The sequence below is a fragment of the Denticeps clupeoides genome, chromosome 15 (assembly GCF_900700375.1).
Source record: "Denticeps clupeoides chromosome 15, fDenClu1.1, whole genome shotgun sequence".
NCBI lineage: Eukaryota > Metazoa > Chordata > Actinopteri > Clupeiformes > Denticipitidae > Denticeps > Denticeps clupeoides.
In genome coordinates, this window is record NC_041721.1 from 21,004,942 (window position 1) to 21,031,684 (window position 26,743).

General features: G+C 46.2%; 2 protein-coding genes across 2 annotated transcripts in view; one reads left to right on the forward strand and one right to left on the reverse strand.

Moving 5' to 3' along the window:
- Nucleotides 1-21,343, forward strand: part of srgap1b (SLIT-ROBO Rho GTPase activating protein 1b) — a 31,558-nt gene extending 10,215 nt beyond the window's left edge. The window contains exons 7-22 of the mRNA XM_028954278.1: nt 615-836; nt 1,796-1,897; nt 2,136-2,333; nt 4,088-4,172; nt 4,265-4,292; nt 5,511-5,541; nt 5,654-5,714; nt 6,657-6,734; nt 7,015-7,149; nt 7,301-7,406; nt 8,092-8,316; nt 8,398-8,477; nt 8,579-8,759; nt 8,855-8,950; nt 19,551-19,803; nt 19,892-21,343. Coding sequence (XP_028810111.1) covers nt 615-836; nt 1,796-1,897; nt 2,136-2,333; nt 4,088-4,172; nt 4,265-4,292; nt 5,511-5,541; nt 5,654-5,714; nt 6,657-6,734; nt 7,015-7,149; nt 7,301-7,406; nt 8,092-8,316; nt 8,398-8,477; nt 8,579-8,759; nt 8,855-8,950; nt 19,551-19,803; nt 19,892-20,299 — 2,289 coding nt within the window. The 3' untranslated portion in view covers nt 20,300-21,343. The remainder of the gene's footprint in view (nt 1-614; nt 837-1,795; nt 1,898-2,135; nt 2,334-4,087; nt 4,173-4,264; nt 4,293-5,510; nt 5,542-5,653; nt 5,715-6,656; nt 6,735-7,014; nt 7,150-7,300; nt 7,407-8,091; nt 8,317-8,397; nt 8,478-8,578; nt 8,760-8,854; nt 8,951-19,550; nt 19,804-19,891) is intronic.
- Nucleotides 21,344-21,371: 28 nt separating this feature from the next.
- On the reverse strand, nt 21,372-25,325 carry kics2 (KICSTOR subunit 2). The gene is made up of 3 exons (XM_028954859.1): nt 25,071-25,325; nt 23,977-24,265; nt 21,372-23,902 (listed from the first exon to the last, which is right to left on the reverse strand). Exons 1-3 carry the CDS (start codon nt 25,297-25,299, stop codon nt 23,083-23,085), a joined length of 1,338 nt encoding a protein of 445 aa, XP_028810692.1. The 5' UTR covers nt 25,300-25,325; the 3' UTR covers nt 21,372-23,082.
- Between the last annotated feature and the right edge of the window lie 1,418 nt (nt 25,326-26,743).

Below are 26,743 nucleotides of genomic sequence, written 5' to 3' on the forward strand. Positions count from 1 at the left end.
AGAGTGTGTGTATGTACTGGCACTTTATTATCCTGTTTTTGCATTTTGGTTTAAGTCTAGCTGTTGTTTTAGTTTTTATTAGTCTTAGTCTCGTCCACACTCATTTCAGTCCCATCAAGTTTCATTATGGTCTAGTCTTGGTAACTGAAACCCATGTCATATCATACAAAGTTATCTTATTATTACATTATTGTTACAAGAATACGCTACATCCATCCCGGTATAAACACTATGCAATATAAAATTGGCCAATGGGAGACATTTTGATTACTTGCAGTACGAGGCATTCGTTTTCAGCGAGAGCGCAGAGCGCACGGCAGGGTTTTCCATGGTGTGGAACCAGTCGGGCATATGGCAACGATTGGGTACTGATAGAGCACACGGAAATAACCTGGGGCGGTCCTAACCTGTTTGGGGCTTTATGGTTTTAAAATAAATTCTGTTTTCTTATAAAGTGTGTCCAAAGATTGCTTCATTATTTTCTGCCAGCCATCTGCTCACCCATCATAAGTATGTTGAAATCTAAATAATGTGAAATGGAGGAAGTGACATCATCTGTGCAATCGATGCTGGTGTGTGTATGTTATGGGGTGACATATGTATCTGGTTTGTAGTGCTGTGACCTGGGCTACCACGCAGGGCTGAGTCGTGCGCTGCGTACGTACCTGTCAGCAGAGCTCGGCCTTGAGGCGGCTCGGCACGAAGGCCTGGACATTCTGGAGGGGGCGGTGGAGGGGCTGGATCCCCGTGGCGATCGGCAGCGCTTCATGGAGACACACCCCTCTGCCTTCACCCCGCCTCCGTGCTTCCTGTTCCAGGCACACATTGGAGATCAGGTTGGAGAACTGTTGTTTACCAGGGGTGTGTGTTGCCTGGTACAGCTTGTGGGGTATTGGTTGGTCTAGACACCCATGTATTTGTTACAATATAACTAGGAGGAGCTTTCAGTGGTGCTGGGGTTTAAGGAAAATTTCTATCAGTTCTGGCCTTGCGTCCACATGGAAATGGCGTTTCAGGGGACCCTGAACGGTTATTTTCTAAAGCGGGTTTCACAGTGAATTTCCCTTTTACCCGTATTCATATTAACCCAATATTCAATCTGACCTATAACCCCAAACGAGTTCTACACAACAATGGTGGATAGCACCCTGGTGGTTGTGCTGCAGAAACTACAAGAAATCATCTCTACGGTGCACATTTCTAATTTAACTCATCACAGAAGAGTTACAGCGCCACCTACAGGTGTGGAGGGAGGTAAAAACAGCATTCTGCATGTTCTCTGTGTCTCCGTGTGGATGAAGAGAAATGGATGGATGAAGTGGTTTAAGAGAAAGTCATTCTCATGTCAACGGGGCCTAAGACACCAGTAGTGAAAAAAAATAGTGTTTCATGGTGATTCAGCTCACTGTCCTTACTACTCCATACATCTATTGATATCTACAATCCACACCAGTACTAAAAACAGAACAGTGACCTAATCAGTGACCTAGTGGTGGTAGTAGCCTAGTGGGTAAAACACTGGCCTATGAACCAGAAGACCCGGGTTCGAATCCCACTTACTACCATTGTGTCCCTGAGCAAGACACTTAATCCTAAGTTGCTCCAGGGAGACTGTCCCTGTAACTACTGATTGTAAGTCGCTCTGGATAAGGGCGTCTGATAAATGCTGTAAATGTAAATGTAAATGTAATCAAATGCAAATGGTGATGCTGTCTTTATGTTCAGTTTTACACACCGCTGACGCTGACGCTGATTCTGAATACTAATGCATTCTGGGATGTGTTCTTCCTGTCAGGTGACCCAACTGACCGCACTGCCTCAAGTCCAGTCTGAATTGCTCCTGCGGTACACACAGCTGCAGTCACGTCTCACAACACTCAATATCGAGAATGAGGAGGTGAGAACGTTGATAATCACTGGCCTACAGGAAACACGAAATAAAAGATGTTTTGAGGTCATACGCACCGGCATGCTGATGTGAAGCAGTTGAATATAGAATTGAACTGGGTTTATTGACCACAGCACAGTGCAAGTCTGTTTTCATGTCTGAAATAACATGCTAGCTTCTCATTGATTATCCTGGTTTCTCCAAGCAAATGTGTGGGTTTATATCGTATTACAAACTGTGTGTGTAGATTAAGAAAACATCAGAGGCCACACTCAGAACCATCCAGGACCTGGTGAACCTGGAAGACTATGACGTCTCTGAGAACTTCCAGCGAAGCAGATCCACAGAATCAGTGAAGTCCAGCGTGTCTGACACCTACCTCAGCAAGCCCAGCCTGGCCAAGCGCCGCGCCAACCAGCAGGAGACTGAGCAGTTCTACTTCACAGTAAGGGCACAGACTTCACATCTCCACCCAGACATGTAACTCGACCTTACATCTGCTCATGAGTAGCAAGTAGCACAGTACTATAGCCAGTGCAAGCATTACATTTCCATCTTTTTGTGTTGTTATGGACTTTTCTCATAAATGCTAATTATTGTGGCACAATTGCACTAATACTGTGTGTGCAACTAACACAACAGCTCCCATGCAACTAAAATCTAAGCATGATGAGTAATGTTGAGTGATTTGCAGGCCGGATGAATACACAGACACTCTGTTGTCATACAGTCTCAGTTTGGTGCAGTGGTGCCTAGCGGGTAAGGAAAGGCACAAAGGTGCCACTGAGGTCCCCTTGGTCAAGGTACCGTCCCCACCGTGTGCTGTGCTTGCTCCACTTTACGATGACAGTCACCAGTACAGGCACGATCTTGTATGAAAAGTACCACAGAACCACGTCAATACACAATACATGTTAATACACAGTGACTTACCATCAGCTCAGCAGCCCAGGACCTGCTGGACCTCCTGCTGTCTGAGGAGTCAGATCCTAGAACAGATCCTAGATCCCATCTGCTGGTGGGTCACAGATTACCTGACCAAAAGTCCAGACATTCAGTCTGAGAACTATATTTTTGTCCTGGTGCATACGCAAGTTACGACTGATGCGGACTGTGACTGTGCAGATGATAATGGTTTTCTAATAATCTGTGACAGACATGCATTCGTCACAGCAGTCCTTCTCTACATTTATATACAGAGCCATTTTTGAATGGTAGTGTTCATTTAGGCACATTTTTAGGCACATCTTAATTTGCATACTAAACAATATGTATTTAATGACTTTGCCATTCTACCGCCAAAACAGTAACTCCCACTATTGCACAGTGGATCAATAATATGGCACAATGTATGTCAAAGAAAAGAATCACATATGCTTCTTATATAAAAAAATGGGACCATTTAATGACTTTATAAAAAGTGATGAAATATAGTAGCTTCTACAGAGAAGAACTCAAGCACTGATTCATAAATAGATTAAATCAAAGACAACATGGATTATCATTATTTCTCTTTGCTGAAATGGTCAATTGGTGGATTTTCTTTTATATTTGTATAAGGGAAGAATATGAGAGAGAATTGGGTGAGTTGGAGTTTTGGGGTTTTACTTTTTTATTTTTTTATATTTGTACTGCATTGTATTACATATGATGTCATTTATGAAATTATTGTTCATGTTTAAATTAAATTTTAAAAAATCACATTCACAATGTATAGTATTATAACCAGTGCCCAAATGGAGACTCCATTTAATAAAGCTCACTTTGAATTCTTTAGCGCCATGCATCACAACAGCTGTGATTAATGTGATTGTGAATTTAGCTTCACACTCCTCCACCAGGAGGTCTGACACGGCTGCCAGAATCAGCAGCAGTAACTTTGCGCTTTGCGGTAGAGGGGCAAGGAAGGAGGATTGGTTGCAGGCATTTTTTACTTCTCCATCATGGTTGCAACATCTTTATCTTCTTCATTCCCACTTCTAAGAATTTCTCTGAATTTATAAATTGTCTCTGTGGAAAAGGGGGTGAAAACAGGGAGATGCAATAATCAAAATATGAAACACTTTCATAAATAGACAAAAAAAACAGAACAGTATTAATGCCCATTTTTGATTCACCATCATAATTAACTATATCAAGAAAAACAATATGTCTGGACAATCACCAGAATGAATCATTTGCTGTATCTCTGTTCTGCAGAAGCTTCGTGAACATCTGGAGGGCAGTAACCTGATTGCCAAACTCCAGGCCAAGCATGACCTGCTGAAGAAGAGCATAGCAGAAGGTGATAATAAAATACGGAAAAACTTCATTCTTGTAATTCATGCATGTATTTATGATGTCTGTATATGACAGTTGTGCTTGTGTTCTCCTCAGGTTTTCGGGCTGATGTTATCGCCACTAGGTATGTCTGTGGTTGCTTATCAGAATCAGAAAAGTTTTTATTGAGTATGTTTGCACATCCACAAGGAACACAGTACAACACAGTATTTTACATTTACATTTACAGCATTTATCAGGCGCTCTTATCCAAAGTGACTTACGATCAGTAGTTACAGGGACAGTCCCCCCCTGGAGACACTCAGGGTTAAGTGTCTTGCTCAGGGACACGATGGTAGTAAGTGGGGTTTGAACCCGGGTCTTCTGGTTCATAGGCGAGTGTGTTACCCCACTAGGCTACTACCAGCTCATAGTACTACCCCAGTACAATAGAGAGCAATATATAAAATATACTGTTGAATCTTATTTACGCAAAATACACATAATAAACAAGACGACACAACATACATATAAAGCTTCTTTTTTCACACTCTGCCCTCTAGTGGCTGCTGTAGGTTTTTGGATTTGTCTGCTCTGTTGGCCATTTTCTTTTCTGGTCTGGTCTTTTGTCATCCATGGGACACTCCAATTTTGCTGTCACTTGAGTAAAGGCTCAGACATGACTGGGTGTTCTGCTGGGTGTGTAATGTGTGATTATAGTAGGGCTGGATTTATAAGGTACCACTTAATTTTAATTTCACACTCATTTCAGCTACCATTGACTGGTTTTCAGCTTGATTGCAAAGTGGCTGCAAACAGTTTATGACACAAATGGTCAAAATATATTCAGTGACACACAGGAGGTTAAAATTATTTCAATTATCTCTTTAAATTATTTTAAGATATTGAGAATGTGAGTGAATTTTGCCTGGACCTGGGATTCTTGAGATATATATTTATATTTTCACAATGAGTAAATTATGAACCAACCTACCGCCAGGTCTCATTAGAGCTTTGAAAAGTAAAAGACACATTTTGGTTAATGTTTTATCATATAATTGCAGTTAGCTGTAGTTACACATAGATCAAGATTTTTTAAGTTTATTGGAATTCTGAGAAAGAAATCATTTCATTATAATTAGTTTTTACATAATGATGTTTTTTTAATGATAATAATTAAGTATTTACGATCTACACTACTCCCCACCCTTCCAGAATGTTTTCACTCCAGATGAAACGACACTGTGTGAGTCTGGAATTAAAACATTCAGCCAGTGGGACCTCATTGTCTCGGGGCAATTTTCATCATTTATTGTCCAACCAGTGAATATGACCTTTTTTCATCATCTGTGATTGGTTTCAGCCGACGTCGGAACTCCCACAGCAGGCAGCAGGTAATGCCCACCTCCAGATGGAGATTTGGTCTGGTTATTGAGGCTGTGCTGTGATCTGATCTGATGTAATGCTGAAATATGCTGCTCACTCCATTCTTCATGTCATTTGCAGGATACAGGAAAAATAATTCCTCTCATAGTGGAGAGCTGCATCAGATACATCAACCTTCATGGTATCAGTAATACACGCATGGACTTGCACACATATACAGTCCTCATTAAACACTCTATAAATATAATATTATTATTATTATTATTATTTCACCGATTGTGCAAGTTGATCCACTTAAAAAGGTTCTGTAATTTGCATCATAGGTAAACTTATGTAGTTTTGTAGTTAAAGTTGAGCTTTATTGTCATTTCAGCTATATACATGTTAGACAGTACATAGTGAAACAAAATAATGTTTCTTCGGAACCTGGTGTTACATGTAAAATTTAAATAAAGTTACATACTGACATAAAGTGCATGTGTGCGACACAGACAAAGTGGGCTACATAAAGTGGGGGGGACACAGGCAGTGCAAGAGGGGCAGTGGTGGAAGCGGCCCCATAATCAGAATTTTGCCGGTTCGAATTCCGATCCCCCAATGTACCACTGAGGTGCCACTGAGCAAAGCACCGTCCCCACACACTGCTCCCCGGGCGCCTGTCATGGCTGCCCATAATGACAGTCATGTGTTTCATAATGACAGTCATTTCACTTTGAAAGTGAACGTGATGTGTCCTCTGCTTTTAACCATCACATGACAGTGCTTTTGCTCAGTGCCACCTTGGCGGAGCAGGATTCGAACCAGCAACCTTCTGATTATGGGGCTGCTTCCTTAACTGCTAGGCCACCATCGACACTGAAAAGTAATGTTTACTTTTAATTTTTGTATTTTAAACAAAGTACAAAAAAAATGTAAATGTTTATTCCATCAGTTTTGTGTACAGATGTTATATGGGTATAAATTGCTAAAAACTGAATGCAGTTTATTTCCAGCCACATCCATTGATAACACAGTTAGAAGCACTTTGGTCCAGATACAAGATGGAACTCCTTTTCAAATATAGATTTTCTTCTTTTATACACTTGCTTAAATAAAGAGCGTAACTGGTCTATGGTCTATGCAGGTCTGCAGCACCAAGGCATTTTCAGAGTCTCGGGGTCTCAAGTGGAGGTCAACGATATTAAAAACTCCTTTGAGAGAGGTTAGTGTAAACCATCATGCAGGGGACACACACCAAGGGTCTCACTTTCCACTCATGTTTGCCATTCATTTTTCGGACAAAAAAGATAAAATAATGTGATGTTAATGTGAAGTTTTACTTGATTTCTTTTTTGTATAATTGGTTATTGGTCCAGAAGATTTTTTTATTCAGAATCACTGTCCTCCTTGAGATATTTAAAGGTCCAGTATATCAGACTTTACAGGTGATATTACAGTCACTGGAAATTACTGATCGGACGTCTGTGAACTGTATTGCCCAGGAAATGATCCACTGGTGGACGGGGACAACGCTCCTGATATAAACTCAGTGGCTGGAGTTCTGAAGCTCTATTTCCGCAACCTGGAAAAGCCACTGTTCCACAAGGAGCTGTTCTCTGATCTCACCGCCAGCGTGCGTAAGTCACATGGGATGTTTGTGGGTATGGGGACAAGGGACTGAGGTCAGCCATGGTGTGGTGTTTCGTAATGGTGAATTCTACCTAATGAGCTGTGTGTGTGTGTGTGTGTGTGTGTGTGTGTGTGTGTGTGTGTGTATTTCTCGTTCAGGAATAGAGAATCTGTATGACAGGGCTCTAAGTATCCGGAAGATCCTGATGACGACACCACACTCATCAGTTTTACTAATGAGATACCTGTTTGCCTTCCTCAACCAGTGAGCCTTACTCTTCATCTCTCTCTCTCTCTTTCTCTAACACACACACACACACACACACACACACTTTCTGTAATCAATGGTCCAGAATGATTCCATTTCACTACTTGAATTTCAAACTTATTTATTCGTCCTATCAAATGTTTTTCCCCACACATTGTGCCAGCCTATTTCACAAAACTCAACTCTCGCTTTATGTAGATACTGAGCTGTATAAAATATTATCAGATTATCCAATCCAATATGTTTTATTATGGTGCTATACAGCGCACCTCTTTTTCCACATTTTGTTATGTTGCAGCCTTATTCCAAAATGGATTACATATTTTTTCCCTCAGAATTTGACAGACAAAACCCCATAACCTGGTGCCACATGTAAACATGGGAACAGGCAGTGCAAGAATAACTAGCGCTCAACTACTGAAGTTTGTAATCATTCCCTGTCAATCAGACATGTATGGTATACAGAAGCCAGTAAAAGGCACATGACAAAAAGTCACCTGAACCCAGACCATGAGAACCAAAATTCTCTGGTCTGATGAGACAGTATGTTGTGATGCCATGTCTGAACCAATCTTTGGAGCACCTCAGCATGTTCTTGTCACAGCGAGTAAATAAAGAAAACGATCAATGTTCAAGTTCAGGTGAACCTTAAAGAATGACCTCAGCTTTTATGACCCTGCAGCCTGTCACAGTACAGCGATGAAAACATGATGGACCCAGGAAACCTTGCCATTTGCTTCGGCCCGACTCTAATGCCCACTCCTGACCTCCTGGACCAGGTTTCATGTCAGGCACAGGTCAACGAGGTTATCAAGACCATCATTATACACCATGAGGTCATTTTCCCAGACAGGAAGGAGCTGGATGGCCCACAGTATGAGAAGTGCATGAGCACTGCAGAATACTGGTAAGTGTGTGTGTGTGTGTGTGTGTGTGTGTGTGTGTGTGTGTGTGTGTGTTTTCATTTTAATCTCTCCTTCTCTTACAGTGAGAGTCCTTACAGTGAGTCTGGGCCGCTGGAGGAAGTAGATCAGGATGGAGGGACTGAGGCTCAGACCAGTGAAGATGGTAAAATGGCCTGAACGCTCAGTAGCCCTCCACACTGAGCTGTAAGGGCACAGAAGCTCTAATTCTTTGTGTGTGTGTGTGTGTGTGTGTGTGTTGGGCAGAGGGGGAACTGCTGGAGGCAGTAGCTAAGTTTGACTATTCAGGGCGCTCTGGGAGGGAGCTGTCTTTTAAAAAGGGGGCGTGTCTTCAGCTGTTCCAGCGGGCATCAGATGACTGGTGGGAGGGCCGTCACAATGGCAGCACTGGCCTGATCCCACACCAATACATCACGTTGGATGAGAGGTACGTGTCAGATATCACCTCCACCCACACCTGAAAACACTCACTTCACAAATAATGTCAAATAAATTGTTCTATCTGTATGTGCAAATTTCTAGCGACACAGAGAGTGTGAAGACCTGCAGCTCTTCTGACAACAAGAGGTGTCTCAGCTCCCCTACTGAGAGCAGAACCCCTGAGACGTTCCTCAACAGGTACAGCAACAATAAAATGGGGTTAAATAATCACTAGAACTTCTGGACCACAATCCATGTGTTGAGAGTATTTAGCCATTAGAGAGTATTTAGCCATTATTATATATGTTATATTATCATTTTAATATATTGCTATTATCATTGCCAAAATGTTGTTGCTGTCTCAGAATTTTGTACAGTTTCTGACAATCTCATCATTCATAATACTAATACTCAAAGTGTTCAAAATCTGAATTAAAATATTATACATACATATGTTGAATATATAGTATAAATCTGATGATTTATGGAGTGATGAGGGGCTGTCTAGGGTGATGATGGCAGGACACTTCTCCATTTTGGGTTAGTGTGTCAAAATAATTAAAACCTGTGAACAGGTATGAATGGGGGGTCCACGGTGCTCTGCAACCAATGTCAGTGTTTTCCACTCACAACTAACGTGTCTGAAAGGTTCATATAACACCTGCATCGTGTGAAGAAGAAGGCCAAGAGGCACGGCATTGGGAGGTTTTATAAAGAACTGAAAACTGTGGATCTCAGACACAAGTGACCAGGAATGGAGATTAAGGACATCTTATATCTTCGGCTGCTCCAATAAGTAGTTGCCACAGCAGATCAACGTCTCCATTTTCATTGTCCTCTGACAGGAACATGACCATCTTGTACACCTACCACACACATCCTCTCTCACCATATCCATAAACCTCCTACTAGACCTGCATCATCATCCTCTGTACAAGTCCAAACCACCACAGTCTCGCCTCTCTGACTTTGTCTCCAAAATGTCCAACCCTAACTGTTAATCTAATGCACTCATTATAATCCTAATCCAGGACACCTTGTATAGGTATTGGGAACACAAGGAAAGTCTTATTGGGAAACTGATTATTCAGACTGGGCGACAAGGAGGTTCCATTAAAATCCTGTAATACAGTCCTCGTCCACCACACTCTCCTCCACGGACTGCCTCTTTGCCATTCTTCTTCTGGTACTGTGTCCCTCTGGGAATCCATTGGACCAGCCGTCCATAACATCAGGGCTTCAGAGACCCTCCTCCCAGCAGAAGAACAGGGCAGAGAAAGAAGGAGAGACAGGGACAAAGTAGTGGGGAGAAGGTGGCTGTCTTCCCTGCTGAGATGAAGTTTTCTAGTCTCATTCTGGCTTGGAGTAGGAACTAGAGCTGAACCTGGCAACCTCGATAAAACCAGAGAAACAGAGGACCAAGGTGGGGCCAGAAGTGGTGCAGAACCTAGTAATCTGGACTGGAGAAATTGAGGGAAACAAAGTGATGTGATTATGTAATGAAACCGGTGGTGATTTTGGTAACCTTGTTAGAACCAGAGGAACGGAGGAAGATAGGACCAAGGTGGGGCCAGAAGTGGTGCAGAACCTGGTAACTCTTTTTAGACTGGAGGAATGGAGGGAAACAGAGTGTCGTGATGATTTAGTGAAACCGGTGGTGATCCTGGTAACCTTGTTAGAACCAGAGGAAGGGAGGAAGATAGGACCAAGGTGGAGTCGGAAGTGGTGCAGAACCTGGTAACTCTGTCTGGACTGGAGGAATGGAGGGAAACAGAGTGTTGTGATGATTTAGTGAAACCGGTGGTGATCCTGGTAACATTGTTAGAACCAGAGGAACGGAGGAAGATAGGACCAAGGTGGAGTCGGAAGTGGTGCAGAACCTGGTGACTCTGTCTGGACTGGAGGAATGGAGGGAAACAGAGTGTCGTGATGATGTAGTGAAACTGGTGGTGAGCCTGGTAACCTTGTTAGAACCAGAGGAACGGAGGAAGATAGGACCAAGATGGTGCAGAACCTGATACCTCTGTCTGGACTGGAGGAATGGAGGGAAACAGAGTGTCGTGATGATGTAGTGAAACTGGTGGTGAGCCTGGTAACCTTGTTAGAACCAGAGGAACGGAGGAAGATAGGACCAAGATGGTGCAGAACCTGATACCTCTGTCTGGACTGGAGGAATGGAGGGAAACAGAGTGTCGTGATGATTTAGTGAAACGGGTGGTGATCCTGGTAACCTTGTTAGAACCAGAGGAACGGAGGAAGATAGGACCAAAGTTGGAGTCGGAAGTGGTGCAGAACCTGGTGACTCTGTCTGGACTGGAGGAATGGAGGGAAACGGAGTGTCGTGATGATGTAGTGAAACCGGTGGTGATCCTGGTAAACTTGTTAGAACCAGAGGAACGAAGGAAGATAGGACCAAGGTGGTGCAGAACCTGGTAACTCTGTCTGGACTGGAGGAATGGAGGGAAACAGAGTGTTGTGATGATTTAGTGAAACCGGTGGTGATCCTGGTAACCTTGTTAGAACCAGAGGAACGGAGGAAGATAGGACCAAGGTGGAGTCGGAAGTGGTGCAGAACCTGGTGACTCTGTCTGGACTGGAGGAATGGAGGGAAACAGAGTGTTGTGATGATATAGTGAAACTGGTGGTGAGCCTGGTAACCTTGTTAGAACCAGAGGAACGGAGGAAGATAGGACCAAGGTGGTGCAGAACCTGGTAACTCTGTCTGGACTGGAGGAATGGAGGGAAACAGAGTGTCGTGATGATGTAGTGAAACTGGTGGTGAGCCTGGTAACCTTGTTAGAACCAGAGGAACGGAGGAAGATAGCACCAAGGTGGTGCAGAACCTGGTGACTCTGTCTGGACTGGAGGAATGGAGGGAAACAGAGTGTCGTGATGATGTAGTGAAACTGGTGGTGAGCCTGGTAACCTTGTTAGAACCAGAGGAACGGAGGAAGATAGCACCAAGGTGGTGCAGAACCTGGTAACTCTGTCTGGACTGGAGGAATGGAGGGAAACAGAGTGTCGTGATGATGTAGTGAAACTGGTGGTGAGCCTGGTAACCTTGTTAGAACCAGAGGAACGGAGGAAGATAGGACCAAGATGGTGCAGAACCTGATACCTCTGTCTGGACTGGAGGAATGGAGGGAAACAGAGTGTCGTGATGATGTAGTGAAACTGGTGGTGAGCCTGGTAACCTTGTTAGAACCAGAGGAACGGAGGAAGATAGGACCAAGATGGTGCAGAACCTGATACCTCTGTCTGGACTGGAGGAATGGAGGGAAACAGAGTGTCGTGATGATTTAGTGAAACCGGTGGTGATCCTGGTAACCTTGTTAGAACCAGAGGAACGGAGGAAGATAGGACCAAGGTGGAGTCGGAAGTGGTGCAGAACCTGGTGACTCTGTCTGGACTGGAGGAATGGAGGGAAACGGAGTGTCGTGATGATGTAGTGAAACCGGTGGTGATCCTGGTAAACTTGTTAGAACCAGAGGAACGAAGGAAGATAGGACCAAGGTGGTGCAGAACCTGGTAACTCTGTCTGGACTGGAGGAATGGAGGGAAACAGAGTGTTGTGATGATTTAGTGAAACCGGTGGTGATCCTGGTAACCTTGTTAGAACCAGAGGAACGGAGGAAGATAGGACCAAGGTGGAGTCGGAAGTGGTGCAGAACCTGGTGAATCTGTCTGGACTGGAGGAATGGAGGGAAACAGAGTGTTGTGATGATATAGTGAAACTGGTGGTGAGCCTGGTAACCTTGTTAGAACCAGAGGAACGGAGGAAGATAGGACCAAGGTGGTGCAGAACCTGGTAACTCTGTCTGGACTGGAGGAATGGAGGGAAACAGAGTGTCGTGATGATGTAGTGAAACTGGTGGTGAGCCTGGTAACCTTGTTAGAACCAGAGGAACGGAGGAAGATAGCACCAAGGTGGTGCAGAACCTGGTGACTCTGTCTGGACTGGAGGAATGGAGGGAAACAGAGTGTTGTGATGATGTAGTGAAACTGGTGGTGAGCCTGGTAACCTTGTTAGAACCAGAGGAACGGAGGAAGATAGGACCAAGGTGGAGTCGGAAGTGGTGCAGAACCTGGTGACTCTGTCTGGACTGGAGGAATGTAGGGAAACAGAGTGTCGTGATGATGTAGTGAAACCGGTGGTGATCCTGGTAACCTTGTTAGAACCAGAGGAACGGAGGAAGATAGGACCAAGGTGGAGTCGGAAGTGGTGCAGAACCTGGTGACTCTGTCTGGACTGGAGGAATGGAGGGAAACAGAGTGTCGTGATGATGTAGTGAAACTGGTGGTGAGCCTGGTAACCTTGTTAGAACCAGAGGAACGGAGGAAGATAGCACCAAGGTGGTGCAGAACCTGGTAACTCTGTCTGGACTGGAGGAATGGAGGGAAGCAGAGTGTCGTGATGATGTAGTGAAACTGGTGGTGATCCTGGTAACATTGTTAGAACCAGAGGAACGGAGGAAGATAGGACCAAGGTGGAGTCGGAAGTGGTGCAGAACCTGGTGACTCTGTCTGGACTTGAGGAATGGAGGGAAACAGAGTGTCGTGATGATGTAGTGAAACTGGTGGTGAGCCTGGTAACCTTGTTAGAACCAGAGGAACGGAGGAAGATAGCACCAATGTGGTGCAGAACCTGGTAACTCTGTCTGGACTGGAGGAATGGAGGGAAACAGAGTGTCGTGATGATGTAGTGAAACTGGTGGTGAGCCTGGTAACCTTGTTAGAACCAGAGGAACGGAGGAAGATAGGACCAAGATGGTGAAGAACCTGATACCTCTGTCTGGACTGGAGGAATGGAGGGAAACAGAGTGTCGTGATGATGTAGTGAAACTGGTGGTGAGCCTGGTAACCTTGTTAGAACCAGAGGAACGGAGGAAGATAGGACCAAGATGGTGCAGAACCTGATACCTCTGTCTGGACTGGAGGAATGGAGGGAAACAGAGTGTCGTGATGATTTAGTGAAACCGGTGGTGATCCTGGTAACCTTGTTAGAACCAGAGGAACGGAGGAAGATAGGACCAAGCTGGAGTCGGAAGTGGTGCAGAACCTGGTGACTCTGGAGGGGAATGGAGGGAAACGGAGTGTCGTGATGATGTAGTGAAACCGGTGGTGATCCTGGTAAACTTGTTAGAACCAGAGGAACGAAGGAAGATAGGACCAAGGTGGTGCAGAACCTGGTAACTCTGTCTGGACTGGAGGAATGGAGGGAAACAGAGTGTTGTGATGATTTAGTGAAACCGGTGGTGATCCTGGTAACCTTGTTAGAACCAGAGGAACGGAGGAAGATAGGACCAAGGTGGAGTCGGAAGTGGTGCAGAACCTGGTGACTCTGTCTGGACTGGAGGAATGGAGGGAAACAGAGTGTTGTGATGATATAGTGAAACTGGTGGTGAGCCTGGTAACCTTGTTAGAACCAGAGGAACGGAGGAAGATAGGACCAAGGTGGTGCAGAACCTGGTAACTCTGTCTGGACTGGAGGAATGGAGGGAAACAGAGTGTCGTGATGATGTAGTGAAACTGGTGGTGAGCCTGGTAACCTTGTTAGAACCAGAGGAACGGAGGAAGATAGCACCAAGGTGGTGCAGAACCTGGTGACTCTGTCTGGACTGGAGGAATGGAGGGAAACAGAGTGTCGTGATGATGTAGTGAAACTGGTGGTGAGCCTGGTAACCTTGTTAGAACCAGAGGAACGGAGGAAGATAGCACCAAGGTGGTGCAGAACCTGGTAACTCTGTCTGGACTGGAGGAATGGAGGGAAACAGAGTGTCGTGATGATGTAGTGAAACTGGTGGTGAGCCTGGTAACCTTGTTAGAACCAGAGGAACGGAGGAAGATAGCACCAAGGTGGTGCAGAACCTGGTAACTCTGTCTGGACTGGAGGAATGGAGGGAAACAGAGTGTCGTGATGATGTAGTGAAACTGGTGGTGAGCCTGGTAACCTTGTTAGAACCAGAGGAACGGAGGAAGATAGGACCAAGATGGTGCAGAACCTGATACCTCTGTCTGGACTGGAGGAATGGAGGGAAACAGAGTGTCGTGATGATGTAGTGAAACTGGTGGTGAGCCTGGTAACCTTGTTAGAACCAGAGGAACGGAGGAAGATAGGACCAAGATGGTGCAGAACCTGATACCTCTGTCTGGACTGGAGGAATGGAGGGAAACAGAGTGTCGTGATGATTTAGTGAAACCGGTGGTGATCCTGGTAACCTTGTTAGAACCAGAGGAACAGAGGAAGATAGGACCAAGGTGGAGTCGGAAGTGGTGCAGAACCTGGTGACTCTGTCTGGACTGGAGGAATGGAGGGAAACGGAGTGTCGTGATGATGTAGTGAAACCGGTGGTGATCCTGGTAAACTTGTTAGAACCAGAGGAACGAAGGAAGATAGGACCAAGGTGGTGCAGAACCTGGTAACTCTGTCTGGACTGGAGGAATGGAGGGAAACAGAGTGTTGTGATGATTTAGTGAAACCGGTGGTGATCCTGGTAACCTTGTTAGAACCAGAGGTACGGAGGAAGATAGGACCAAGGTGGAGTCGGAAGTGGTGCAGAAAATGGTGACTCTGTCTGGACTGGAGGAATGGAGGGAAACAGAGTGTTGTGATTATATAGTGAAACTGGTGGTGAGCCTGGTAACCTTGTTAGAACCAGAGGAACGGAGGAAGATAGGACCAAGGTGGTGCAGGACCTGGTAACTCTGTCTGGACTGGAGGAATGGAGGGAAACAGAGTGTCGTGATGATGTAGTGAAACTGGTGGTGAGCCTGGTAACCTTGTTAGAACCAGAGGAACGGAGGAAGATAGCACCAAGGTGGTGCAGAACCTGGTGACTCTGTCTGGACTGGAGGAATGGAGGGAAACAGAGTGTTGTGATGATGTAGTGAAACTGGTGGTGAGCCTGGTAACCTTGTTAGAACCAGAGGAACGGAGGAAGATAGGACCAAGGTGGAGTCGGAAGTGGTGCAGAACCTGGTGACTCTGTCTGGACTGGAGGAATGTAGGGAAACAGAGTGTCGTGATGATGTAGTGAAACCGGTGGTGATCCTGGTAACCTTGTTAGAACCAGAGGAACGGAGGAAGATAGGACCAAGGTGGAGTCGGAAGTGGTGCAGAACCTGGTGACTCTGTCTGGACTGGAGGAATGGAGGGAAACAGAGTGTCGTGATGATGTAGTGAAACTGGTGGTGAGCCTGGTAACCTTGTTAGAACCAGAGGAACGGAGGAAGATAGCACCAAGGTGGTGCAGAACCTGGTAACTCTGTCTGGACTGGAGGAATGGAGGGAAGCAGAGTGTCGTGATGATGTAGTGAAACTGGTGGTGATCCTGGTAACATTGTTAGAACCAGAGGAACGGAGGAAGATAGGACCAAGGTGGAGTCGGAAGTGGTGCAGAACCTGGTGACTCTGTCTGGACTGGAGGAATGGAGGGAAACAGAGTGTCGTGATGATGTAGTGAAACTGGTGGTGAGCCTGGTAACCTTGTTAGAACCAGAGGAACGGAGGAAGATAGCACCAATGTGGTGCAGAACCTGGTAACTCTGTCTGGACTGGAGGAATGGAGGGAAACAGAGTGTCGTGATGATGTAGTGAAACTGGTGGTGAGCCTGGTAACCTTGTTAGAACCAGAGGAACGGAGGAAGATACGACCAAGATGGTGCAGAACCTGATACCTCTGTCTGGACTGGAGGAATGGAGGGAAACAGAGTGTCGTGATGATGTAGTGAAACTGGTGGTGAGCCTGGTAACCTTGTTAGAACCAGAGGAACGGAGGAAGATAGGACCAAGATGGTGCAGAACCTGATACCTCTGTCTGGACTGGAGGAATGGAGGGAAACAGAGTGTTGTGATGATTTAGTGAAACCGGTGGTGATCCTGGTAACCTTGTTAGAACCAGAGGAACGGAGGAAGATAGGACCGAGGTGGAGTCGGAAGTGGTGCAGAACCTGGTGACTCTGGAGGGGAATGGAGGGAAACGGAGTGTCGTGATGATGTAGTGAAACCGGTGGTGATCCTGGTAAACTTGTTAGAACCAGAGGAACGAAGGAAGATAGGACCAAGGTGGTGCAGAACCTGGTAACTCTGTCTGGACCAAGGTGGAGTCGGAAGTGGTGCAGAACCTGGTGACTCTGTCTGGACTGGAGGAATGTAGGGAAACAGAGTGTCGTGATGATGTAGTGAAACCGGTGGTGATCCTGGTAACCTTGTTAGAACCAGAGGAACGGAGGAAGATAGGACCAAGGTGGAGTCGGAAGTGGTGCAGAACCTGGTGACTCTGTCTGGACTGGAGGAATGGAGGGAAACAGAGTGTCGTGATGATGTAGTGAAACTGGTGGTGAGCCTGGTAACCTTGTTAGAACCAGAGGAACGGAGGAAGATAGCACCAAGGTGGTGCAGAACCTGGTAACTCTGTCTGGACTGGAGGAATGGAGGGAAGCAGAGTGTCGTGATGATGTAGGGAAACTGGTGGTGATCCTGGTAACATTGTTAGAACCAGAGGAACGGAGGAAGATAGGACCAAGGTGGAGTCGGAAGTGGTGCAGAACCTGGTGACTCTGTCTGGACTGGAGGAATGGAGGGAAACAGAGTGTCGTGATGATGTAGTGAAACTGGTGGTGAGCCTGGTAACCTTGTTAGAACCAGAGGAACGGAGGAAGATAGCACCAATGTGGTGCAGAACCTGGTAACTCTGTCTGGACTGGAGGAATGGAGGGAAACAGAGTGTCGTGATGATGTAGTGAAACTGGTGGTGAGCCTGGTAACCTTGTTAGAACCAGAGGAACGGAGGAAGATAGGACCAAGATGGTGCAGAACCTGATACCTCTGTCTGGACTGGAGGAATGGAGGGAAACAGAGTGTCGTGATGATGTAGTGAAACTGGTGGTGAGCCTGGTAACCTTGTTAGAACCAGAGGAACGGAGGAAGATAGGACCAAGATGGTGCAGAACCTGATACCTCTGTCTGGACTGGAGGAATGGAGGGAAACAGAGTGTCGTGATGATTTAGTGAAACCGGTGGTGATCCTGGTAACCTTGTTAGAACCAGAGGAACGGAGGAAGATAGGACCAAGGTGGAGTCGGAAGTGGTGCAGAACCTGGTGACTCTGGAGGGGAATGGAGGGAAACGGAGTGTCGTGATGATGTAGTGAAACCGGTGGTGATCCTGGTAAACTTGTTAGAACCAGAGGAACGAAGGAAGATAGGACCAAGGTGGTGCAGAACCTGGTAACTCTGTCTGGACTGGAGGAATGGAGGGAAACAGAGTGTTGTGATGATATAGTGAAACTGGTGGTGAGCCTGGTAACCTTGTTAGAACCAGAGGAACGGAGGAAGATAGGACCAAGGTGGTGCAGAACCTGGTAACTCTGTCTGGACTGGAGGAATGGAGGGAAACAGAGTGTTGTGATGATGTAGTGAAACTGGTGGTGAGCCTGGTAACCTTGTTAGAACCAGAGGAACGGAGGAAGATAGGACCAAGGTGGTGCAGAACCTGGTAACTCTGTCTGGACTGGAGGAATGGAGGGAAACAGAGTGTCGTGATGATGTAGTGAAACTGGTGGTGATCCTGGTAACCTTGTTAGAACCAGAGGAACGGAGGAAGATAGCACCAAGATGGTGCAGAACCTGATGACTCTGTCTGGACTGGAGGAATGGAGGGAAACAGAGTGTTGTGATGATGTAGTGAAACTGGTGGTGAGCCTGGTAACCTTGTTAGAACCAGAGGAACGGAGGAAGATAGGACCAAGGTGGAGTCAGAAGTGGTGCAGAACCTGGTGACTCTGTCTGGACTGGAGGAATGGAGGGAAACAGAGTGTCGTGATGATGTAGTGAAACCGGTGGTGATCCTGGTAACCTTGTTAGAACCAGAGGAACGGAGGAAGATAGGACCAAGGTGGTGCAGAACCTGGTAACTCTGTCTGGACTGGAGGAATGGAGGGAAACAGAGTGTCGTGATGATGTAGTGAAACCGGTGGTGAGCCTGGTAACCTTGTTAGAACCAGAGGAACGGAGGAAGATAAGACCAAGATGGTGCAGAACCTGATACCTCTGTCTGGACTGGAGGAATGGAGGGAAACAGAGTGTCGTGATGATGTAGTGAAACTGGTGGTGAGCCTGGTAACCTTGTTAGAACCAGAGGAACGGAGGAAGATAGGACCAAGGTGGAGTCGGAAGTGGTGCAGAACCTGGTAACTCTGTCTGGACTGGAGGAATGGAGGGAAACAGAGTGTTGTGATGATATAGTGAAACCGGTGGTGATCCTGGTAACCTTGTTAGAACCAGAGGAAGGGAGGAAGATAGGACCAAGGTGGAGTCGGAAGTGGTGCAGAACCTGGTAACTCTGTCTGGACTGGAGGAATGGAGGGAAACAGAGTGTCGTGATGATTTAGTGAAACCGGTGGTGATCCTGGTAACCTTGTTAGAACCAGAGGAAGGGAGGAAGATAGGACCAAGGTGGAGTCGGAAGTGGTGCAGAACCTGGTAACTCTGTCTGGACTGGAGGAATGGAGGGAAACGGAGTGTCGTGATGATGTAGTGAAACCGGTGGTGATCCTGGTAAACTTGTTAGAACCAGAGGAACGAAGGAAGATAGCACCAAGGTGGCACAGAACCTGGTAACTCTGTCTGGACTGGAGGAATGGAGGGAAACAGAGTGTTGTGATGATGTAGTGAAACCGGTGGTGAGCCTGGTAACCTTGTTAGAACCAGAGGAACGGAGGAAGATAGGACCAAGGTGGAGTCGGAAGTGGTGTGATGCACACAAAACATGCATAACCCATAGACTGTTTTTTTCTAGGCACAGGAAGCGCTCTGAGGTTCTCCTCCGTCATGGTCCTGGTCATTATCATGGCAATGGCGTGACCATGGAGAGGAGCTCTCCTCCAGTCACTGTGACTGTCACCGGTCACTTCAGCCCACGGGAGCTGCTGCGGGGCATCACACACTCGCTTTCTCACAATCAGAGTCCTGACCGACAGCGACAGAGAAGTGGCGCCATGGTGACGCGACACGAGGGTCTGCGCATGGAGAGAGAGAATTCTCCAGCACAGGTCAGTGACAAACGTGAAAACACTCACCTGACCAACCACCACACACGCATTCTCTCAGTTGTGTGGTGTTCTTCTGATCCTGCTGTAGGACCTGGAGGAGACAGTGGTGGCAGCCCCAGGTGGGCTGCGCTTGGAGGGAAGCGTGTATCCGGCGAAACCGGACTTGGTCCTGGATACCCTGGAGCCGGTGAAGAACGGGCACCCCGTTCCCCCAACAGGCTCCACTCCCTCCACCCTGTCTAGCCCCTCTGAATCTCCAAGCCCCATAAGCCCAGTTGGCCCCTCCCTCCCACCCATTCCTGGGCCTGTGTCTCGACGTAGCTCCGCCCTTTCTGAGCTGCCGCTCAGCTTTGAGCCAGTCAGCTCTGGCCTGATGGCTTCGCCCCGCCCTCCCATACTGCGGCCCAAGCCTGCAGTCATGCCCAAAAGCCACACCCCCTCCCAGCACCCCTCCCCCACGCAGCAGCTCCCCCACGACAAGTCTGGAACCATGTGATCCAGCGGCGGGCGGGGCGTGTACAGAGATTAGCGTAGGGCTGCTAGCTGAGCGCTCAGATAGATGTTTCGTGCTGAATGTGTTTATCGCAGTTAACGTGTGTAGTGTGCAAGTTTAGGAGGCACATGCAGGACACACAGACACACACATGGGGAGGACTGTGGGATTCATGGGATTTCTCGTCTTTCAGTGGAGTGTTTTCCAGATGTACATGTCTAGGGGCAAGGCGGACAGTTCCAAAAGCTGCTCTTTCTTTTCTTCTTTGTTGATAAGCTGCTGTGCTCTCATGGAGCCGAATGTTCTAAAGAATGTTACACAGGTGCCTGACCGCTGATGACCTGAAGTGAGGACCGCCGCTCTCAGAGACCTGAGGGCCATTGAATGTATCTCTTCTGAATGTTTCACAACTAGCCTCCTTCACCTCAACGGCCTCAACGCCAGTGAAACGGTGCTTAGTGGAGTACACAGCTTTAACTCCGCCTTTAACACGCCTACACACACACACACTCAAGTCTGGAGGTGCAGACCACAGGCCACACCTACCCACAGACAGAACCCGGGACCCCCTACCATAAACCCAGCATTTTAAACCCAAATCAAGCTGACTTTATATACTGCAGAATTAACCTTTACAAGATCTGTGTGGGTTCCTCCTATAAGATGAGCTTGTGACTTCTTATCTTCATTTTGGGGTGTTTGTAAGTAAGATCTAGGGGTCTTCCTATAACTGACTCCTCCTAATAGTTGCAATAAATGCAATTCTACTGAGACGGGGTCATGGGAAAGTGCCTCGTCTGGTGTGTGTGTGTGTTTTGACGGTGGAGCCGTAGAGCCATGAACCTTACTGATACCTTACTGTTCAATTATTTCCTGTTATTCAATGAATGAACCATATAGAAATATATAAAAGCAGTTACTCCATTGTGATGTTGCACCCTTGTGTAGAGGATTATATGTAGGCATGTGCTGTTAACTGTTGAAATGCATTTTAAATGGAAACTGTCTCTCTGAATGTCTGAAATAAAGAAAGCCGTTCTTTCCCCACTGCGTGGATCCTTCAAAGCAAGACACATTTTAACCATTTCCATGAAGCATTTATTGATGAACAATTTCCCTATTGATTCATTTCTTGCATGCTATTTTCCGTAGGTAATATCTTAATAATTTCATTTTTACAGACACATTGCACCTTTACATTTACAACCTGAAGCCCAGACTGAAAAAACTGAGAGTTCAACAGTACAAGAAGTCATGACTTCACACTAAACAGGAACTTGGTCTGAGGTTTTATTATCATTTTTCTTGAAATTACGTTCTACTTACTCATTACCTAATCTGTGCAAAAGCCGCTAAGCGGTCAATTACTCAGCAGTAGTTGCAGTGAATCAGCAGTGAATAAACCCTTTTCAGAGTACTTTAAGATGGAATTATTATTAAAAATAAATAAAAAGAAACACTGAAAATATAATGCAGAGAAGAAGCATAGACAAAAAACAGCTTCCTGATAAGAACGTCTGTCAGCATAGAACGGCTGTTTTGGCTGTTGGCATGATGCACATATGGTGATGAATCCATTGCTTCTATGGTGAGCATCCACATACCATCTCCACGCAGAAAACGTTTCATCAACCACTGCACAACGAAAGACATGATGGCACCTACCCAACGTGAATGAAAATGTTAATTTATGTGGTGGAAACGAGGACCCGAGTTCATTAAAAGTGAGAAGCATGACATGCTGGTGTGAGAACTGCACCAACGTGTGAAAAGCTGTGACTGTGGGGAATGGCATGATGAGTTTTCGGTGTCGTGCTGTAAGATGGCGTTTATCCGGGTCTCTGAGCACGGAAAGGGAGTTGTGGCCACCTCTAACACAGCAAATACTAAATCATTTAACATTACAGAAGCTCCGCGGGTGGGGTGTGAGATCAGTGAGAACGTGGTGACTGGAGCAGACTTCCATCGGCACGGTGGTGAAGAGGAATGCAGAAGGTCAGATGGTGGAGAACAGGATGACATAAAAGTGAGGAAGATCCTATGCAGGAGGATGAGTTTGATTGAAAGGTAGTGACAGGATAGGATAAATAGATGGTTTGTAGGATGACTCTGGAATTGAAAACGGTGAAGATGCTGACCTTTATGTTGGGGTTGGATGTTTTGGAGACAAAGTCAGAAGCAAAATTCAGCTTCAGATCAAGAATTTTTCTGCACTCACAGTTTAACTTCTTGTAGCTGCAGACTGACGGTCCCCAAAATGAGCATCCTCTGCATCCATCAGACCACTACATTAAGCCAATGTATTGAAATACCTTAATTAATGTGTTAATTTCACATAAATTATTAAATGATTGAAAAGAAATGAGTTATGTGAACCTGGTCCTATTTCATATGTTTTTTTGATTTTAAAGCAGTCAGGCTTAAAAAGCTCTATTATGCTATAATTCTGATTTAGTTCTGTTTTACAAGGGCTAAGAAGTCCTTTTATAGTTATTCAATACAATTTCATAAAGATATCTAAATAAATTCATTAATGTACATTGATTGAAAGGCACATCAAATACATCAAATGTATTAGTCCAGAGATTGACCATGGGACCTCATACCTCCATGGCTTTGTGTTCAAATGCAGAATTTTCAGCAGAAACAAGCTGTGTTTGAGATACATGTGTCACAGAAAGCATGTGTTTAATCTCAGGTATACTTCTGGGGTCATGTGACAAGAACATGTACACCAGTAGGAAAGAGTGTGAGGTGCTGGAGGAATGGGACAGCCTGTTCCACCTTCAACCCTTCGATCCAGGTTTAAGGGAGATGAAGGTTTTGTTGTTCCGCAGCGATGACGAGATCTCCAGCAGGAACGTGATGATGTGGGAATCCTTCTCTGACTTTCGTCCATCAAAGATCACTACCAGCGTGAAGTGTGGCTCAGGGCGTGTGAGGAAATAGGCGCTCTGGACCTTGTCATCGTAGAAGTGAACCACCTTGTCCAGCGCGTTGAGCTCTGCAGAATGGTCCGTCATGATCATGATGACATTTGGCCAGTGGGTAAGCGGCCGCTCGCCCCCGGGGAGACTCACCACGGCAGGGAACTGGTCCATGCCCTTGGGTGGCTCTCTGTAGGAGTTGGGGTGGTGGTAGCCGTGGCCCTGAAAGCTGTCCGAGCCGCGGTTGTCGAAGACGAGCGAGACGCTGGAGGCGTCGTGTTTGCGTATGAACGCGGAGATCTTGCCGCAGTAGTCGGGCGAGGTCCGGGCGGTCAGCGCTCGCATCTCGGTCATGGCCGTCTGCCGACTCAGCACTTCGTGGAAGTAGAAGGAGAACTTGGCGAGCAGCGCCCCCTGCAGCCGCTGTAGCCACGTGTACAGGTGAGGCGGCTGCATGACCTTCTGCGACTGTCCCCCGAACAGGTGCTTGCGCGTCTCGCGCTGGCGCTCGAACAGCTGCGCCCAGGCGTGCAGCTTGGTGTGTGCAGTGTGCAGCGCTAGCAGGGCGGGGAGGAAGCGCCACTCGCACACCTCCACCTGGCAACGCAGCAGCTGCAGCAGCACGTCCAGCTCCAACTGGAAACTGCCCTCCACCCGGGACAGAATCGGGTGGTGGAACCTGCGGGGACGGGAGAAGACATGGAGGTGGAATCCTGATCCAACACACACACACACACACACACACTCACTCACTTTGAGCTGTACTTGTGCAGAATGGTCTCCAGCATGACCAGCAGCTCTTCAGAGTTAATGCTCTTCTGATTGGCCAGTGAGTACATCTTCTCATAGAAGTCGGCGATCTCTGTGCGTGCCGACGCAAAATGGCACAGCTGCTCAGCCAGATGGCACAGCAGGTCCTCCAGGCATGGGGCGGGGCATGCAGGGGCGTGGCGCCCCATGGTGGTCACCTTTTTCAGCTCGTTGAACACAGACGTGTAGATAGTCCTGATGGAGTCCTTCCTGCTGAAGAAGGACTGGCCTCCTGTCTCATACACACCAACATGTCACCCAACGTTTCTGGCAGTTTTAAAACAGTCATAGGACTATAAGAACACAATAAGACTTTTATTAAAAAGTTATGTTCACACTGCCAGAAATATTGCAGTTACATCACACCTCATTCAAATAGTCAGTTCCACCTCTGCATTTAACCGAGCAGTGGACGCCACAAAAAATATTTATGAAAAATATGGACATTTCCAGGCTGTTTAGGACACTGCAGTTGTATGGAATTGTATTCTTTAATGCATAATTGGAAAGAGAGCGACTTTGTAGATTTGGAGAAAGAATATTTGGATGGTAGGAGAGACAAGATTACGTTGGTATGGACGTACAGAGGAGATATTACATTAGTCATTTTAGTTGCATATATTGCTATTGCATTATTGAAGTGTTGCACCGTTTTGACACCCATTATACATTGAAATATTTCATGCAATAGTTTTGTCTGAAAAGAGTTGACAGATTTTTGGTGTGGAAGTTGGTTTTAACAAGTGAGACTAGTTTTCTGTGTCCCGTGCATCACATGGCAAGTATTCAAACTGCTTCTATGGCTTTTGTCATAATTTGATATAGATCTAAACAGTAGCAAGGCACTGCTCACCAAGGGTGACGGTTAAATACAGAGGACACGTTTTGTTGTGTCACCGTGTGCTGTGCTTCAGTGTCTCACAATGAAAATCACGTCACTTCACTTTGCAAGTTCCGATGTGAGTTAGTCCACGCAGCCCACGGTGGTTTATAGGAGAGTTTTACCCGCTGGAAGTGCATCTTGGCCGCGGTCTTACCCAGTTTCTGTCCGAGAAAGCTCATGTTGTGGTAGGCTTTCTCCGCGGCGGCGAGGTGGGCGAGGGCGGCGAGGAGAGAAGCCCACAAGGGCCCGGCGTGGGCATTCCTGCTGCTGTCCTTCTCCTTCTCCACATAGTCTTTAGCCCGGTCGAAGGAGAACATGCCGAGCTGCGTGAAGAAGCTCTCCAGGATGGCCCGCTCCCGCGGGACGGGCCGCAGTTCGTCCATCTTGGCGGACTGGAACTGGGCGGCGCCCGAGGGAGACGGCGCTGATTGGCCTGCTGCTCCTGCCCATCAGTTGACAACAACCAATCTGAAGGGCGGCGTTTCTGCGGGGGAGGAGCGTGCAGCGACTGCATGATTTCTGGTGATTGTCAAAGCAGCTTAGAGGCGCCACCGCCTGGACTGGAGGGTGTACCTTGCCATTTAAAATAAACGGTATGAATTAAGATTAAGAATGCAATAATTATATTATTATAATTAGTATTTATAGTGTAATAATGATGTTAAATTACATTTTTTTTCCTGTCAAGGTTTTATGAGACTCCATTCTTTATCATCATCTATATCAGCATTATCAACATAAAATACATTTGCTGGTAGATTAAGACAAAAAATATATATAATTACCATTACAAAATAAAAAAAAAAAATAGTTGCAGTCACTGAGCCAGAGAGGTATCTATAAAAAAGAAGAAATATATAATAAGGAAAGCATAAAAAGGAGAAAGAATACTATATACTAACATAATACAAAATGTAAAATTAAAATTAGATAAATGAGGTAGACAAACAGTCAATCTGCATAAATCCTTATTCCACATAAAATAGGACTTGAATTGAAATGGAGGAGGGAATTAAATGTCATTGTTGGTGGTGGCACCCCCAAAATCAGAATGTTTCCGGTCAGGTGCCACTGAGGTGCCACTGAGCAAAGCACTGTCCCCACACACTGTTCCCCGGGTGCCTGTCATGGTGCCCACTGCTCACTAATAGTGATGGTTAAATACAGAGGACATACAGTGGGGCAAAAAAGTATTTAGTCAGCCACCAATTGTGCAAGTTCTCACACTTAAAAAGATGAGAGAGCCCTGTAAGAATTTATTTGAAATTATGGTGGGAAAGAAGTATTTGGTCACTAACAAACAAGCAAGATTTCTGACTCTGACAGACCTATAACTTCTTCTGTAAAAGGCTCCTCTGTCCTGCACTCATTACCTGTATTAATGGCACCTGTTTGAACACATTATCAGTATAAAAGACACCTGTACACAACCTCAAACAATCACACTCCAAACTCCACTATGGTCAAAACCAAAGAGCTGTGTAAGAACACCAGAAACAAAATTGTAGACCTGCACAAGACTGGGAAGACTGATTCTGCAATAGGTAAGCAGCTGGGTGTGAAGAAATCAACTGTGGGAGCAATTATTAGAAAATGGAAGACATACAAGACCACTTTTAATCTCCTTCGATCTGGGGCTCCACGCAAGATCTCACCCCGTGGGGTCAAAATGATTACAAGAACGGTGATCAAAAATCCCAGAACCTGCAGAGAGCTGGGACCAAAGTAACAAAGGCTACCATCAGTAACACACTACGCCACCAGGGACTCAAATCCTGCAGTACCAGACGTGTTCCCCTGCTTTAGCCAGTACATGTCTGGGCCCGT